Genomic DNA, 18,388 nt, shown 5'->3' with positions numbered 1-18,388 from the left:
CTATAAAGAGGAAGAGACAGCTGTACAGGGGCAGAGTTTTGTATCCTCTTGAAACCAAGTTGGTATTAATTCAAACTGGATTGTCACAAGTTGAAGATAGTAATTATCATCTTAGGGAAGTGGTAAGAAAATAGCTGAATATATACAGAAAAGGAAATAAAGGAGCCAAAATGGTACACTATAGAAAAATCAATGAAATGCAAAAGAAAGTAGTAATGATAAATTAAGGAACAAAATAAGAGAGGGAGACAGAATCCCAAGCAGACTCTCTGCTGCCAGAAAAGAGCCCGACATGGGGCTCCAACTACGAACCATGAGATCATGGCCTGAGCCGAAATCAAGAGTCAGATGCTTAACTGACTGATCCACCCGTTGCCCCTATTTTATTTCTTTTGAAGACAAGTCTTATATTGGGGTACCTACATGGCTCAGTTGGTTAAGCACCTGACTCTTGATTTTGGCTCAGGTCATGATCTCATGGTTTATCAGCTCAAGCCCCATGTCCAGCTCCATGCTGACAGTACGGAGCCTTCCTAGGATCCTCTCTCTCCCCCTCTCATTCTGCCCCTCCCCTGCTTGCACATGAGTTCTCTCTCAAATAAATAAATAAACTTAAAAAAACCCCAATAAAATAGCAGGAGTAAGTCCTTTCTTATCAGTAATTACCTTAAAGATAAGTAGATTAAACTCTCCAAAGAAAAGACAGACACAAGAGATAAGAGATCTGGCCAGCTATATACTTTCTATAAGAGCGCCAGACACAGGGGCGCCTGGAGGGCTCAGTTGGTTAAGCACCCGACTTCGGCTCAGGTCATGATCTCGCGGTTCGTGGGTTCGGGCTCCGCGTCAGGCTCTGTGCTGACAGTTCAGAGCCTGGACCCTGTTTCAGATTCTGTGTCTCCCTCTCTTTCTGACCCTCGCCTGCTCATGCTCTCTCTCAGAAAGAAACAAAACAAAACATTAAGAGCATCAGACACAAAGATCCAAGACACAAATAGGTAGAAATGAAAGAGTGGGGAAATGAAATTCCATGTAAACAGTAATTAAAAGAGGGCTGGGGTATTTATAGTACTATCAGACAAAATAGACTTTGTGCCAAAAATTGGTTTTAGAAACAAAGAAGAACCTTACCTGCTGATAAAAGGGTCAGTTTACCAAGAAGACACCATAATTATAAACATATACATACCAAGACACCTGGCTGGTTCAGTGGGTGGAACATGTGACCCTTGATCTCAGGGTTGTGGGTTTGAGCCCCATGTTGGGTGAAGAGAGTACTTAAATACATTTAAAAAAAAAAGTCAGGGGCACCTAGGTGGCTCAGGCAGTTAAGCGTCTGACTCTTGATTTCAACTCAGGTCATGATCTCACTGTTTGTGAGATCGAGTCCCGCATTGGGCTCTGCACTGATAGCATGGAGCCTGCTTGGGATTCTCTCCTTCTCATTGCCTCTCTCTCAAAATAAATTAAAAAAATTTAAAAAATTAAAAATAAAGTTAAAAAAAAGAGAAACATATGTACCAAATTACAGAGCCCCAGAAAACATGAATCAAACATGAGCAGCATGAAGGGAGAAATAGATCCTTTTACGATAACAGCTGGTGACTTCAGTACTTTCAATAATGGTTGTAACCAGGCCTAACAGTTGTGTTCGGAACATGCCGGCAAACAACAGCAAAACACACATTCTTCTCAAATGCATGCATTACACTCTCCCATATAGACCTTATGTCAGGCACAAAACAAGTTTCAATGAATCTAAAAAAATTGAAATCAGGGGCACCTGGGTGGCTCAGTTGGCTAAGCATCCCGACTTTGGCTCAGGTCAAGATCTCGCCATTCATGAGTTCGAACCCCATGTCAAGCTCTGCGGTGACAGCTCAGAGCCTGGAGCCTGCTTCAGATTCTGTGTCTCCCTCTCTCTCTGTGTCTCCCTCCCCTGCTCACGCTCTCTCTCTCTCTCACAAATAAATAAAAACATTAAAACAATTTTTTTAAAGGTTGAAATCATGCAAACTATCTTCTCTGAACACAATGGAATGGAGGTAGAAATCAGTGACAAAAGGAAAACTGGAAAGTTCTCAGCTATGTGGAATTTAAACAATACTTTTTTTAAAAAATTTCCTTTTAGCATACAGTGTTCTCTTATCTTCAGGTATACAGTACAGTGATCCAACAATTCTGTACATTATTCAGTGCTCATCAGGATAAATACATTCTTAATCCCCTTCACCTATTTCACCACGCCCACCTCCCCTCTGGTAACCACCAGTTTATTCTCTGTAGTTAAGAGTATGTTTCTTGGTTTGTCTCTTTCTTTCTTTGTTCACTATTTTGTTACTTTAAAAAATTTTTTTAAAATATTTTTTTTATGAAGGAGAGAAAAGACTGTGAGCAGGGGACGAACAGACACACACACACACACACACACACACACACACACACACACACAGAATTTGAAACAGGCCCCTGGCTCCGAGCTGCCAGCACAGAGCCTGACGTGGGTCTCAAACTCACGAACCACGAGACCATGACCTGAGCTGAAGTCAAACACTTAACCGACTGAGCCACCCAAGTGCCCCTACATGTCTTCTTTATCCATTCATTCATCAGTGGACACTTGGGGTCACTCCATAATTTGGCTATTGTGAGTATGCTGTAATACACACTGAACTGGCGTTTTCTTATTCTTTGGGTAAATGCCCGGCAGTGGAATTACTGAATCATATGGTAGTTCTACTTTTAATTTTTTGAGGATCCTCATACCATTTTCCACAGCGGCTGCACCCATTTGCAACCTCACCAATGGTGCACAAGGGTTCCCTTTCTCCACATCCTCACCAATGCCTGCTGTTTCTTGTGTTTTTGACTTTAGCAATCCTGACAGGTATGAGGTGATATGTCATCGTAGTTTAGATTTGCATTTCCCTCACGATCAGTGACATTGAGCACCTTTTCATGTATCTGTTGGTCATCTGGATACCTTAAACGACACACTCTTAAACACCAGTGAGTCAAAGAAGAAATCACAAGGGAAATGGAAACATACTTTCGGATGAATGAAAATGAAAACACAACAAAACAGTGCTGGGTTGGTGTGGGGACGCCTGGGGGGCTCAGTTGGTTAAGCATCTGACTTCAGCTCAGGTCATGATCTCGTAATATGTGAGTTTGACCCCTGCATCAGGCTCTGCGCAGACAGATCGGAACCTGGAGCCTGCTTCGGATTCTGTATCTCCTTCTCACTCTGCCCCTTCCCCGCTGATGCTCTATGTCTCAAAAATAAATAAATGTAAAACATTTTTAACAAAACAGCACCCAAGGAAGTGTATAGTTATAAGTGCCTACATTAAGAAAGAGGACAGATCTTAAATCAATAACTTCACTTTATACACAAAGGAGGGGCGCCTGGGTGGCTCAGTCGGTTAGGCGTCTGACTCTTGGTTTCAGCTCAGGTCGTGACCTCACGGTTTGTGAGTTTGAGCCTCGCATCGGGCTCTGCGCCGGCAGGACGGAGCCTGCTTGGGATCCTCTCCTCTCTGTCCTTCCCCTCCTCCTGCCCTCTCGAAATAAATAGACATTTTAAAAAATAAAATAAAATCAGAAGTGAAAGTGAGGACAAAATTTTGGATCTCACAGAACTAAAAGCTTATAAGACAATAGTATGAACAATCATATGTCCACAAATTAGAGAGCCTAATGCAGTGAACAGTCAGAGGAACAAGCAAACACCAAATCTGACTCAAGAAGAAATAGAAAATTCGACTGGTTCTATGTGCTACCCTAGGGACTTGACTCTTCTGTCAATGTGTGGCTTTTCAAACTCTTTTCAGAGGCCCAAGGGTTCCCACCCATCTGGGGTGAACAGGGATGGGACGGGGGGACTTCCTGGAAGCCCCCCGGTCCCTGGTTGAACCACACAGCTCTATTTCTTTTCACCTGTTTTCTCTTGGTGAATGAGGGGCTCTGCACAGCATTTCTTCAAGAGTTCACCGTGTGGATTTGACCCAGCAAACCCTGTGAGGAAGAATCCGGTGAGGTGGAGGCATCAGGCCCTGGGCTGAGTGAGGGGCAGTGCCAGCCTGGGTCTGCCGGGAGGAGAGGGGCTGCCCCCCCTCCCCCACCATCATGGTGGCCCTTGGCTCCCGTTTGATGGGCTATCCAGTGTCCCCTGCAATTCCATATGAATTTTGGGGTCTGTTCTTCCATTTGTGCAAGAAGGGTCATTGATATTCTGATAGGGATCGCACTGAATCGGTAGAGCACCTTGGGGGACACTGCCACCTTAACGGTGTTACGTCTTCAGTGAACAGGGAGGTGTCTTTCCAATTACCTAGGTTTTCTTTAATTTCTCTAAGCATATTTTGCAGTTCTCAGCCATAAGTGTTGGACTTCCTTAGTTTAACTTATTCTTAAGTATTTTTTCGTTTTGATGCTATTTTAAATGGAATCTTTCAATTCCCTTGTCAATGGCTCATTGCTATTATATAGAAATGCAACTGATTTTTGTGTATTGAGCTTGTATCCTGCAACTCTGCTGGCTCCATTAGTTTTTGTTTTTTTTTTATTTTTTTTAATGTTTTATTTATTTCTAGGAGAGAGAGAGAGAGACAGCGTGAGCAGGGGAGGGTCAGAGAGAGAGGGAGTCACAGACTGAAACAGGCTCCAGGCTCTGAGCTGGCAGTCAGCACAGAGCCCGACGCGGGGCCCGAACCCACAAACCGCGAGATCATGACCTAAGCGAAAGTCGGACGCCTAACCGACTAAGCCAGCCAGGCGCCCCTGGCTCCATTAGTTCTAATTGTGTGTGTGTGCACGTATGTGCATGCGCGACTTCTTTAGGATTTTCTTGCTATATATATGTTCATTCATTTGTGAATATATTTATTCCTTTCCAATCTGATTATCTTTTTTATTTCATTTTCTTGCCTAATCGCTCCGGCTCCAGGACTGAGCACAATGTTGAATGGAAATGAAGAAAGTGGGTGTCTTCTTCTTGTTTCTGATCTTAGGGGGACAGCTTTCAGTGTCTCACTGCTGAGAATGACGTTCGCTATGCATCTTTCATAAATGTCCTTTATCATTTGATCTTGAGGAAGTCACTTTCCCTTCCTGGTTTGTTGAGTGATTTTACCATGAAGAGTTGTTGGATTTTGTCAAATGCTTTCTCTGAATGAGTTGAGATGACTGTATAGTTTTCCCTTCATTTTGGTCATGTGCTCTATTAAATTGATTGATTTTCATACATTGAGCTATCCTTGCATTCCTAAGATGAATCTCCTTGCTCATGGTTCATGACCCTTTGAATGTGCTCCTGGATTTGGCTTGCTACTGTTGTGTTGAGGATTTGGGCATCTATAATCATCAGGGACATTGGTCTGTAGTTTTCTTATGACGGCTTTGCCTGGCTTTGTTAGCAAGGTGATGCTGATCTCCTAGAATAAATGAGCTAGGATGTGTTCCTTCCTCTTCTATTTTTTGGAAAGAGTTTGAGAAGGATTGTTGTTAATGCTTGTTTTGACGGTTTGTAGAATCACCAGTGAAGCCGTATGGTCCTGGATTTTTCTTTGTTGGGAGCTTTTTTTTTTTTTTTTTTTTTAAGAGATTTTTAAAGCATCAGCTTTTTTCAATTTTTATTTATTTATTTATTTTTTTAATGTGGTTTTTTTTTTTTATTTCTAGGAGAGAGAGAGAGACAGCGTGAGCAGGGGAGGGTCAGAGAGAGAGGGAGTCACAGACTGAAACAGGCTCCAGGCTCTGAGCTGGCAGTCAGCACAGAGCCCGACGTGGGGCTCGAACCCACGAACTGCGAGATCATGACCTAAGCGAAAGTCGGACGCTTACCTGACTAAGCCACCCAGGCGCCCCTGTTGGGAGCTTTTTGATTGTTGATTCAATCTCCTTACTAGTGATAGCCCTTTTTAGTTTTTCTATTCTTGAGTCAGATTGGGTAGTTTGTTTCCAGCAATTTGCTAATTTCATTTATATTACCTAATTGGTTGGTATAAAATTGTTCCTAATATTCTCTTGTAGTTCTTTTTTTTTTTAATTTTTAACATTTATTCATTTTTGAGAGAGAGATAGAGTGTAAGTAGGAGAGGGACAGAGAGAGAAGGAGACACAGAATCCGAAGCAAGGCTCCAGGCTCTGAGCTGTCAGCACAGAGCCCAACGTAAGGTTTGAACCCATGAGTGGTGAGATCTTTTTTTTTTTAATGTTTTATTTATTTCTAGGAGAGAGAGAGAGAGAGAGACAGCATGAGCAGGGGAGGGTCAGAGAGAGAGGGAGATACAGACTCTGAAGTAGGCTCCAGGCTCTGAGCTGGCAGTCAGCACAGAGCCCGACACAGGGCTCGAACCCATGAACTGCGAGATCATGACCTAAGCGAAAGTTGGACGCTCAACCGACTAAGCCACCCAGGTGTCCCCCAGCTGCCCCACTTCTAATTCTTTTTAAAAATTTCTGTAAGGCTAGTAGTTATGTCCTCTATTTTCTTTTTTTTTTTAAATATTTATAATATTTTTAAAAATTATTTTAAAATATTTATCTATCTATAACTTATTTATTTTTACATAATCTCTATGCCCAACATGGGACTTGAACTCACAACCCCAAGATCAAGAGTCACATGCTCTACCAGCTGAGGCTTCCAGGCACCCCTCCCCCATTTTCATTTCTGATGTTAGTTATTTGTTTTTTTCTCTTTTCCGGGTCCCTGTATTGTGTCATCTCTGCATTCATCAGATGCTATTGTAAGGCCATTGTTAGAAAAGTAAAACTAAAACATTTCCATGACAGTAGGGACTAAGTCTGTCTTCTCACTGTGTTGTAACCACCAAACCTGGCACGTAGTAGATCTTGGTAAACATTTCCTGAATTATTTCTTGCTGTTGTAGAGCATGGAAAAGGTCTTCCTCACAGCCCTCATGGGAAGACAAGTCATTAGTCTTTTTTTTTTTTTTAATGTTTATTTTTAAAAGAGAGGGAGACAGAGCATGAGCAGGGGAGGGGCAGAGAGAGGGAGATCTAGAATCCAAAGCAGGCTCCAGCCTCCGCGCTGTCAGCACAGAGCCCAATGCGGGGCTCAAATCCATGAACGCGAGATCATGACCTGAACTGAAATCGGACACTCAACCAACTGAGCCACCCCGGTGCCTTGACAAGCTGTTCATCTTGAATCTACTCTTTCCTGGGCTGATGTCTCCACACTGCATCTTCTACATGACCTTGGCGAAGCTCAGACACAGGGCTGACCACAGTCTTCCCCTGGCTAAATCCCTCAGCAGCTCCCCAGTGCCTTTCTGAGGAAGGTCACCCTTCTTGGCTCAGTATGTGAGGCCATGAATAGACTGTCTCCTCCCACCTCATCTTCCGCCACCCACCCCATCTCCCGCGCCGCAGCCAGTCTGCTCTTGGCTGGTCCCTTGGGCATCCTGCTCTGTCTGACCTCTAACACCTGCTTGCCCTTCGGGCTCCATTCAATAGTCGTTCTCTCCGGAACCCTGGTGGGGTGCCCTCTGCATCCCCACAGCCTGGGTGTGGACGTTCCTCTAGAATGCACACCATGCACCCTGTGAAAGTTCCCCCACCGGCTGTGAGCCTCACTTGGCACCTGCTTTAAAATGTGGGTGTTATTCCTACTCAGGTATGGTGAGGCCAAAAGATCAGGAGAGGATTGTCATGAACAAGACACTTCGCTACTCACAGATCCCAAGAGGAGGGGGCACGCCGTCCTCACAGGGCCACGTGGGGAAGCACCAGAGTTGGGCAGGTGGCAGAGGGAGTGGTGGAAAAACGTGGGTAAGGGCCTGCAGTCTGGTTTCCGTGGGAGGGAACGGGTGAGGCAGCCCCGTGAGCTCAGGACTGGCTAGTTTGCATAATTTCAGTGGGCTCTGGGGTATAGGGCTTGTCCCTTAGTGGTCCAACCCCTGGCTCTGGGGTGATCGGGGCAGGGGACCGTGGCCCTGAGTGTGAGTGCCCCATAAAGGAGGGCGTCTGGGTGTGGCCTCCGGATCGGCTGATTTGCAAACTGAAGGTGCACTCACAGAGTCACTATCTCCAGGATCTGCTAACCCGGAGGGCCAGTCAGTCCCATGATCAGGCAGGTGCCAGCTGTCAAAGCATCTTAATACACCCGACGTGCTTAGAGTGGAGGATTTTCAGGGCCGTGAAATACTCCGTGTGATACCATAACGATGGCTACAGGTCATGATGCATTTGCTCAAAGCCATAAAATGTCCAACACCAGGAGTGTACCCTAATGTAAACTACGGACTTTGGATGATAATGCCGTCAGCTTAGGGCCATTGATGGCAACAAACGCACCCTTTGGTGCTGCATGTTGATAACAAAGGCAACTGTACATGTGTGGGGCAAAGGGTATAAGGGAATCTCTGTACCTTCCCTCAGTGTTTCTGGGAACACTAAACTGCTCAAAAAGAAAGTCTTAATAAACATAAAAATAAAAAAAGAATCCGTGACAGTGATCTGTGGCTAGAACCCCACTACCCACCAAGGTAGCCACCACGTGTGGCTCTTTGGCGTTTGAAACGTGCTACAGATGTACAATCAAGATGCCAGAAAAAAAAAAAAAAGAGGAAATGTGTCATTAATCAGTCTTATTTGATTGCCTGTGGAAATGATAATATTTTTGTAGATAGGATTCAATAAAATACAGTATTAAAAAAATTTTACAATTGATCTTAGCCAAAAGGCTGAGAAGTGATAGTATTAAAAAAATTTTTTTTTGGAGGGGGCGCCTGGGTGGCATAGTCGGTTAAGCGTCCAACTTTCGCTTAGGTCATGATCTCGCGGTTCGTGGGTTCGAGCCCCGTGTTCAGACGTGTGCTCTTCCGAGGGGCGCCTGGGTGGCTTAGTCGGTTAAGCGTCCAACTTTCGCTTAGGTCATGATCTCGCGGTTCGTGGGTTCGAGCCCCGTGTCGGGCTCTGTGCTGACTGCCAGCTCAGAGCCTGGAGCCTGTTTCAGTCTGTGACTCCCTCTCTCTGAGCCTCTCCTGCTCACGCTCTCTCTCTCTCTCCTAGAAATAAATTTAAAAAATAAAAAAAATTTTTTTTTTTTAAGATATGCTTAATACGGCATCCTAACAGTAAATGTGGAACGAAGGAGCGAGACTTGAGCTGGGAATCTGGTCCCGCTTATTTGGGGCAGACCACTTAGCCTCTCTGGGCCTCAGTTGATTGTGTTTTTCCTGTAAAATGGGGATAGCTATTGATCCTACGGGGTTGCAGTCATCTCAGGCCACTCTTTTTGAAGGAGCCCAGCCTGTCCCCAGTGTCTTCCTTCCTAATCTCAAAGTTGTATCATGCTTCACTATTTGCCACTTGCCTTCTCTGCTCTACCCTGAGACTGTGTGTCTCCTTCACTGTTTTCCCCTGGCACCCAACCCAGGGCCTGGCATACAGTAGGCACTCGCTAAAGTGTTTGCTGAATGAGCATGAGAACAAATGGCCCCCAAGAGATGTTCAGTGGGGTCCAGTGACATCACAGCCACCTTTCCTGGCGGAGACACATCTGGTTACTCACTGCCATCACCCTGGGGCCTGGCAAATGGCTGGTATGTAAGAAGCGCCCAGAAAACCTGTGTGGGAGGCAGCTTTGAAGAGGGACTCCCAAGAGGGCCCTGTGGGGACCCCCCCTCCTCAGAGCCCACGGCCCTTCCTCCTCACTGACACCCCTGCCCCAGCCCCGGTCTGGCAGGACCGTCAATAGGCCACCTTCCTAGCTGGGGCATTCCAGCTGGCCTGTCCCCCGCCCGTCCAGTAAGAGCAGGGGACGCACCAGGACTGAGGCCAAGGCCACAAACAACCAGGCCCGGGGGCCCAAGAATGTCCGGAGAACCAGGCCCCTACCCAGATGGTCGCTGCGGGCACCCTACGGAACACAGAGTGCCCTGGGCAGCCTGGGGAGGGAAGCCCCTCAAAGGCAGCCTTCCAGGAGGCGGCAGGGCCAACCCCATCAGGAACACAGTGACAGAGGGGCGCCTGGGTGGCTTAGTCGGTTAAGCGTCCGACTTTCGCTTAGGTCATGATCTCGCGGTTCGTGGGTTCGAGCCCCGCGTTGGGCTCTGTGCTGACTGCCAGCTCAGAGCCTGGAGCCAATTTCAGAGTCTGTATCTCCCTCTCTCTCTGACCCTCCCCTGCTCACGCTATCTCTCTCTTCTAGGAAAATAAAAAAAAAAAAGGAACACAGTGACAGAGGTCACACAGACCATAAAGACGTCCCTGAAAGGCCAGAGGCTTGCAGGCCGTTATTGGAAAAACCCCTTTTCCTCCCTTCCTCCAGTTGCCTGGTAACCACGTGTGTCTGGGCCAGAGCAGAGTCAGCCAGCCACAACGGGGTCCAGGCCCGGCACACAGGGGCAGGCTCACGCCACATGACATGCAAAGACAACGAGGTGCGGGAGGGAGGGCCCCCAGCTGCTGCTTTCAGGGGCCTCCTCAGCAGGGGTCTGGAGGCATCAGAAGTTCGGGAGAGCCGTAGGCAACCCAAGGAAAGGGGGACCTAATATGCAACAGCAGTCGCAGGAGGACCCCACGTCCATCGGGGGCACCTCCCCAGTGCCCCGTGCCTTTCTGATGACTCTTAGCACCTCCCTGACCCTCTGTCAAGTGGGAAAGTTGAACGCCTGGGAGGGGCTCTCCAGCAAAGAAATGATAGTGAGCGGGCTCCCAGAGGGACTCCAAAGGGAGCGGTTGGTATCTCCTCTCACAGAGGCCAGCCTCCTGCACCCCGTTCTGCAGGGGACCCTCTGGGTGCACTGACTAGCGATGCCCTCCCAAGGGGGACTCTAAGCGCTCCTGGAAGGGAGGCGTTTTGCCTGACCTTCTAACCTGCAGGCCCCGGGATGTGGCCAATCTCTTAGCTTGGCTCAGCTTCCAGCTGGAGACCACGCCAAACGGCCCCTCTGTCAGGGCTGGTGACCAGGAGGCAGGAAGAGGCCTCTGTCTCCCCCCCCCCACCCCCCCGCGGTGCTCATTTCACACATGCAGAAGAGGGGCGCCCACGGCAAGCAGCCCACCCTGGGCGCCTCTTCAACTGTAGAACAGAGGGCACCTCCCCCTTCCCAGTTCAGCCCTGACCGTGGGGATCTGGCCCTCACACTCAGCAGCTGCGGTCTTCAGAACTCTGGGTTTTCGTTAGGGACTGAGCCTCCCGTCCCCCTCCCTGACACCCGCACGCGGCCCCAGATCACGCACATCCCTGTCTGCCCTGCGCCCAGGTTACCTAGACACCTGCCTCCTGCTTAAGGCTGAGGATGGGACAAACCCCGAGGGGCGGGGAGGGGGGCTCGCTCGCGGGGGACCTCAGCTGAGTCTAGATCACCCCCACGTCTTGGCGGCTTCGGGCGGCAGGGCAGCCAGGGGCAGTGGGCTGGAGTAGACAGGCTAGCCGGGCCCGCCACGCCGCGTCCCCACGCCCCCAGCCACGCGGAGCCGCGTCCCGTCTCGCCTCCTCCCCTCCCACAGCAAGAGGTCGAGGAACTGGAGTCGCGCGCGGGCCCAGGGGGCGGCCACAGCCCGCTCACGGGACCGCTCGAGGCCAGGCCGCAGGGGTCTCAGCTCCCAGGGCGGGCCCCGCCCCGCCCCGCCCCAGGCCCCGCCCCGCCCCAGGCCCCGCCCCGGATCTAAGCCACGCCCCAAAGCAGGATTCCGCACCTCGCGAGCCGGCGAAGGGTCCCCGCCAGGGGCTCCTGATGGGGCGGGGCTATGAAAAAGGGGTGCGGGTGTGAGATATACCTGGGGGTCGATAGCTAAGGATGCGGGCAATAAAAAGTTAACAGTTCAAACCAATCAGCTGTGAGGTCTCTGCAGAGCCCCGTTCCCCCTGCAACCGCCCACCCTCACCCCTGGAGCCCCTGACCAGGTGCGCCATGCTGATCCAGGGAAAGAAAAATAAGCCTTCTAGGTGCCTTTTGCTGGCTCGGTTACCTGGGGCTCCAGGCATTTCTCCCCAAACCAGAGCATTTCTTTGTTGTGGTGGTTGCTAATAACATTTTTCTCCAGATAATGTTGGAGAAAATTCACATACCTTACACTGCACCCATTGAAAGTGTAAGGTTCGAGGTGGGGGGGGGGGGCGCTTGGCTGGCTCAGTCAGTGGAGCGCGCAACTCGATCACCGGGCTGTGGTTTCAAACCCCACGCTGGGCGTAGAGATTACTTAAAAATAAAATCTTTAAAAAAACAAAAGTGCAAGTTTCCCTGTGTTTACAATATTCGCAGAGTTGCGCACACACCCTCTCGCCCCATTCTCCCCTCCCAGCCCATGGCAACTACTGGTTTTATTTTCTGTTTCTATGGATTTGCCTGTTCTCAAAACGAGGGCATTTCTGTGAAACTGTAAGGCTCCCCATTGTGGGGAAGGAGAGGAAAGTGGGGTGAAGTCAGGGCTCCACGGGAACAGGTGGCTTGGGAGCGAGGAGGAAGGCAAACTCTCTAGGCAGCCTGAGGCCCCCGTGCGGGGAAGGTGGTGTCCGCCCTGCGGTGTCAGGAGAGAGAATGGAGGGAGGAGAAAGGACCCTTGCGGGAGAAAGCAGGGGGAAGACTGGATGCAGGAGGAAGAGAAGAGGGGGTCCTAGGGCAGCCAGCCTTCAAGTGGCCCCCCAGGCAGGCTGGGCCTGTCCATCTGTGTGGTTCTGCCTCCCAGTCTCAAATCCAAGTAGTTGAGAAAGTCGGTGTTTCCTGCCAGCCCTTTGATGTAGGCCATCTTGTCCCAGGTGCCTGCCATGCCTTTGCAGGTGCATCTTCTTGACTTCAGAGAGAGCAGCTAGAAAGAGAAACCAGGGAGAAGCCTGGAGGCAGAGCAGGGGAGGAGGTGGGAGGAAGGGAGGGTGGAGGAGGGCAGATGGCCTCAGGGTGGGGCCCCATTTATAAAAGGGTGCAGCCTGCGGGCAGAAGAGCTTGGATTCGCCCCAGCAGGCACCCGCTCCTGGCATCCGGCAGGCTTTGGTGAGTCCTTCCCCCAGGGTTGGCTGAGAGCAGCCGCAGACCCCCCTGCGCTGCCTGCCTCCTTTGCAGAGGGCCCCGGGGCCTGGCTTGAGATGCAGCTATTCCCAGTGTCTGCTGCTGTCCTTTCTGGGGCCTCGTCACCCCCACTTCTGCCATTATTCCTCCAGACACCCGGGGAGCAGGACCAGCCGGGGCACAATGAACTCGTGGCTCCTACTCTGCCTGGTGGTGGCCAGCTTTGCGGGCATCTGGTGTCCTACTGTCCGCGCTCAAGGTAACGTCTTGGCCGTACCCCCCAGCCTCCCTGGAGCCCTCCTCTCCCCATCCCTCCTCCCTGCCCGTCCTCCCCTATTTGCTCCTCCCCTCCCCCAGAAGCCTCCCCAGTTCTGTCTACACCACTGAATCCTGATGGACAACTCCACCCACCCCCAGTCATGCAGGAACCCCGGGCATGTGTTTGCAGCTTCCTGGGGGTGCAGCCCCCCAGTCCCTCCTCCCAGAACCCCTGTGATGCCTCCTTCACAGTCCGTGACCCAAGGCCTCCCTGCCAGGACTCCAGGCAGCCCAGAGACTGTGGGGAGCAGGGTATGGCTCCCAGTGGTGGCACAGCCAGTTACTGCCAGGGACACACTGCAGTGACCTGACCCTGCAGAGCCCTGGAGACCAATAGGAGTGGGTCCCCATCCCAGCTCTGCCTGCCGCAGGTGATCTGTGTTGCTATTCAGTCTTTATGAGCCTCAGTTTCCTCATCCACGAAGCGGGCTGCTGGATTCCTCCTGGAGAGATAGGACATGCGAACCCAATGGGCCGATCACTTGCAGAAATCTTGGCCCCATGCCCGGCAGCAACAATGATGACCATACTGTTATTCACGGGGAGTCCCTTCCCACCTCTCCCCGCATTGGGCACCTGAGGATTTGGTGACCAAAGGCCAGTTCTGGGCATCCAGGGTCCCCAGGAGTCTTGCCACTGTTTCCGGCATCCCCATGGGCCCCGGGGAAGCGGCAGAGCCCCAGCAGCTGGCTGAGCAGGGGCCCTGGCTTGGTCAAAGCCCCTCCCACCACCTTCCCACCCCTCCCACCTCCCCCACTCGCGCCTGCCCCACCTGCCCTCACTGAGTCTGAGAGGCCCTAGTCCTGCTTCCAGCAGACGTTAGCCTTTGCCCAAGATGGGGCTGGGGCTGGGCTTCGTTCCCATTGTCTTGCTATCAGAGGCCCATTCCGGGAGCCAGGCCCAGCCTGGGGCCCTTTGATCCTAGGGGCAGAGTGGCTCCCTGCCTGCCTGGTACTGCAACCCAGGGTCCCTCTAACACCACTGCCCCTTGCCCTCTGGGGCCAAGGTTTGGAGATGCAGAGAGGGCCCAAGCCGCCCTCCTCCCCCATCTTTCCCTCTGCACGTTGTCAGACCTTGGGTTTGGCTCCTGGAGGCGGGAGAAGGCGGGTAAGGGGGGTTTCAGCAGACGGATGGATCCCAGAGGGCCTTGAAGGGCCTTGCACCGTCTCTCACGTCACTTTTCCACCTGCCCTCCCTCCCAGTCGGCACCAGCACGCCCTACTCCAAGACACTACCCCCAGGTCGCCGCCCTTCCCCCTCTCGCACAGATCGACCTCTGGGTGTCCCCACCAGGCTGGGGGATCCCCATGACAGCCCTGGATCCAATTCCCCTCTGTGTTTGTCTACGCATCTGGCACCTAGTAAGAACCCGAAATGCTTTTTTCAGGCAACGAGTAAATGAACAGAGACCTCCTGGTTTCTGGCCTGGTGACTGTGTGGTCACTCTCGCAGGGACAGAAAGGAAGAGGCCCTTGACATAGCCTTAGGTGGGGAGGGGCCAGCGGGAGCGGCCCGCCAGCCCATTCAGTTCCCAGCGGTGCCGCCCGGCCCCTCCTCAGGGCGCTGTGTCTGCGCTCCCCTGCCCCTGAGCACGAATCCAAGTCCTCATTCGCTTTGGTCCCTCATTCATTTTGTGGTCCTGGGCCCCTCCCTGCCTGAGACTGTGGACCACCCCCCCCAGCCCCTGTGAGCGGGCCCCCTATCACGGGACCCAAGGTGAGCCCAGTGCCTGCCTTCCTTCATCTGGGCTGTCCTTGGCCTCCCCTGGGCCTGGGAGGCTTGTGGCACGTGCTTGGGGGCGGTGTCCGCGGGGACGCTCGTGCAGCGGGACACGCGCATGCGCACAGAGATGTGAGCCTGCGGTCACGGCGGCAGGTGTCTCCGAGGACTGTTGCCTGGCGTACCACCAGCTCCAGAGCCTGGACTTCCTGAAGCGTGCCCAGGGTTACCTGCGCCAGGACGTGAGCGGGAGCTGCAACCTGCCCGCTGTGATGTGAGTGGGGGCCCTGGGGACCGGGAGTCGGGGCGGGGGGCGGGGCTCATGCGCAACTTTGCTCTTGGCTCACACCCTAACCTGGGAAACCTCTCTCCCTCCCGCCCACCCCTCCCCCCCTTCACCCCCGTCAGATTCTTCTTCCGGAAACACAAGATGGTGTGTGGCAACCCTCGGGACAAGAGAATAAAGTATTGGATGGACTTCCTGGATGCTCGGAAGAAGCTGATGCATCACAAAAGTAACCTGAGAAGCTCCCACGGTGGGTGAGACCCAAGCCCAGCATCTAGGGGGCCTGGCCTCCCTGCTGTGGGCCCCTGGGCTTCTCAAGCCCCACAAAGGAGGGGTCACAGCCCTGCATGCTGACAGAAGCTCCCCCCGCAAAGAGAGCCCACTGCTTGCAAGGGGAGACTGAGCGAATGCCAGCTCTTTTAGCCAAGACTTTTCTAGTTGCTAGAGATGACAAACTCATTGGTTCAAGTACTCAGCTGACCGTTCAGGCTTGGATGAATCCAGGTGCTCACACGGTATTGGTTGGAACTCTTACCTATTTCTCTCTCTCTCGGACAGCCTTCGGCTCTAGAGGTAGGAAGCTGAGCCTTGAACCGTCCAATCTACCACTGTCCAAGCTGAGCAGCCCCACCAGAAGCAACAAGATGAAAATTGCCCGCCAGACAGCAGCTCGTCGAGGTAAGGACTCTGATCATGTGACCATCCCTCAGCCCTTCCCCACTGCTGTGGGATGAGAGCTCAAGAGCAGCACAGGCCGGGTGAGGGGACTCAACTCTGGGGCCAATGAGGCTGACTCTGGTCCGCCCGGCAGGTCGACACTTAGGCGGCTGCTCATGACCTTAACCCAGCCTCACGGGCTTCAGCAAGTGCTGAGGTGAAATGTCACGTGTGTGGACCGAGAGGTGCAGGGCCCCCAGCTCCGCTCCAGTCCCCATCACCCGCCGATCTCTCCAATCCCCTCCTGCAGGTCCGTGAGCCCGCACATCTCCAGGATCAGCCAGCATGAGGATGTGCTGGACCTCTCTCTGCCACAAACATCCCCTGCGGCTCCAGGGGCACCAGCCTCTCTGTCATTCAGGCCACATCTCAGTGCCCGTGCCTGAGCCTGCCTTCGGCTCTCTCCCGTCACTCCTGTCCCATCCTGCTCCTCGGGCAGTGGAAAGGAAAGAGCTGGCCTTGCTTCAAGCCCCTTGCCTGCTCCAGGAACCAGAGTCAACCGGAAGCAAGGGGACTTGTATACAGTGGGTCATCTGGATATGTCACCTGCCCGGGGCCACGCCTCCCTGGGTCCCTCCTGGTTCTTGCAAAGCTCCAGTCCATCCTGGGATGTTCCTCCCAGGCCATGCTTTTCTATAATTTTTAAATAAATGTTATTTAAAATATCCCCAGGGGGAATGTCATTCCTGTCTCTGTCGCGTTTCGTGATGGGGTGTGAGTTGCTGTCCCCGCCTACGTCGAATCCCACGCGACTGCCAGCCCAGGATGTGTGCTGATGGCCCCCGTGGCTGACAGCCTGGGGGGCACGCTGGCTGCAGGTGCAGGTGCAAGTCCAGCTGGTGACCTTGAGCACACTGCTCACTCTCTTGGCATCTCTTTCCTGGCCTGTAAAACGGGGGTCGCCATATCTGTTCTGCCCACACCTGCCCGCTATAGTGAGACTGGGTCACGCCCGGAGCCCTCTGCAAGCTCTGACAGGGGTCCACAAAAGCTCAGGTTGGGGTGCCTGGGGGGCTCCGTCGCTTGGGCCTCCAACTTCGGCTCAGGTCATGATCGAGCCCTGTGTCAGGCTCTGTGCTGACAGCTCGGAGCCTGGAGCCTGCTTCAGATTCTGTGTCTCCCTCTCTCTCTGACCCTCCCCTGCTCATGCTCTGTCTCTCTCTTGCTCAAAAATAAATAAACATTAAAAAAAAAAAAAAAAGAAAAGCTCAGATAAGTGGACCGGAACCGGGCCAAGAATAGAGCCCTGGAGGCAGGCACTAGACTTGAGCCCTCCAACTGTCCTGTCGTCAGGCAGCCTCAGTTTCCACCATGAAAGGAAACATTCCAGGTGAAAACCAAGTGCTTCATCTCTAGAGGACACGAGGCGGTTTGGGGCCAGGGGTCACACCCAGGGCTTAGTAGGCTATGCAGGCGACTCAGGCCGATTCTACAAACTCTCTAAGCGTTGGTCCCTCCCGCTGTAAAATGGGGGATATCACTGCTGGCCTCGTACAAGCTAGCGGGGACCAAATGCACTACGACTGGGCGCCTGGCTGGCTCAGTCAGTAGACCGTGTGACCCTTGATCTCAGAGGTTGTGAGTTCCAGCCCCCCGTCAGGTGTAGAGACTACAATAAACACACAAATGCACCATTATCTGCACACACCTCCCCCCCCCCCCGCCACGGACAGTCCCCTGGCATCCAGCGAGGCCATCAGATTAGGTGTAGATGTGGCCACCCTGGGACCAGGCAGGATGTGAGCGGAGCAGGGTGACAGCAGGGATGCTGGCACAGCTGCCTTGACTTTGAACCTGGCTCTGCTACCTGGAGTCACCTTGGCCAAGTGGCCCACCATCTGGGAGCCTGTTTTCCAATCTGTAAAATGGGGACGAGCATATCAGCTTCTATTCCACGGAGCTGCAAGAACAACCAAGCACACGAGTCACGGTACTTAGAACGTGCTGGGTACACGGCACGCGGTCAGGGAGCGTGGGCCGCTGTCCTCAGCCCCGGTGAACCCACTGGGCTTGCAGTGATTGTCACGGGCAGCCTGGCTTTGTGCTACTCGCAGGTCTGAGGTTCGCAGAACCTGCCTGCAGCCTGGGGACCATGTCCCCACCCCCATCTGGAAGGTGACCTTCGCCTTCGCCTGTGTCCCTGTGTCCGGCTGCGCACTGTCTCCTCACAGCCCTGGGCCAAAGCCCATTGTTCCAAAGCTCCCACCCTCTGGGGCCTCCTGCTCCCTGACCAGTGAGCCCGGCCCGGCCCAGCGGAGGGCAGTGTCTCCCTGCTTCCAGAACATGCCAAAGAGACCGCCTTAACCCAAAATAACTTTATTGTTGTCTCTGCTTCTGATATCAATGCATCCTGGGACCCCAGCCC

At 52.4% G+C, this 18,388-nt stretch overlaps 1 protein-coding gene across 1 annotated transcript; it reads left to right on the top strand.

Moving 5' to 3' along the window:
- Positions 1–13,166: 13,166 nt before the first annotated feature.
- Positions 13,167–16,688, top strand: CCL25 (C-C motif chemokine ligand 25). Its single transcript, XM_039251579.1, has 6 exons — positions 13,167–13,242; positions 14,983–15,017; positions 15,149–15,294; positions 15,429–15,556; positions 15,865–15,984; positions 16,274–16,688. The coding sequence occupies exons 1-6, from the start codon at positions 13,167–13,169 to the stop codon at positions 16,279–16,281; spliced, it is 513 nt and encodes a 170-aa protein (XP_039107510.1). The 3' UTR covers positions 16,282–16,688.
- The last annotated feature ends 1,700 nt before the right edge of the window (positions 16,689–18,388 follow it).

This window comes from Hyaena hyaena, unplaced genomic scaffold, assembly GCF_003009895.1.
Source record: "Hyaena hyaena isolate Hyena2069 unplaced genomic scaffold, ASM300989v1 scaffold_396, whole genome shotgun sequence".
NCBI classification, from domain to species: Eukaryota; Metazoa; Chordata; class Mammalia; order Carnivora; family Hyaenidae; genus Hyaena; species Hyaena hyaena.
Note: the sequence above shows the minus strand (reverse complement) of the source record. Positions and strands in the feature narration are given on the sequence as shown.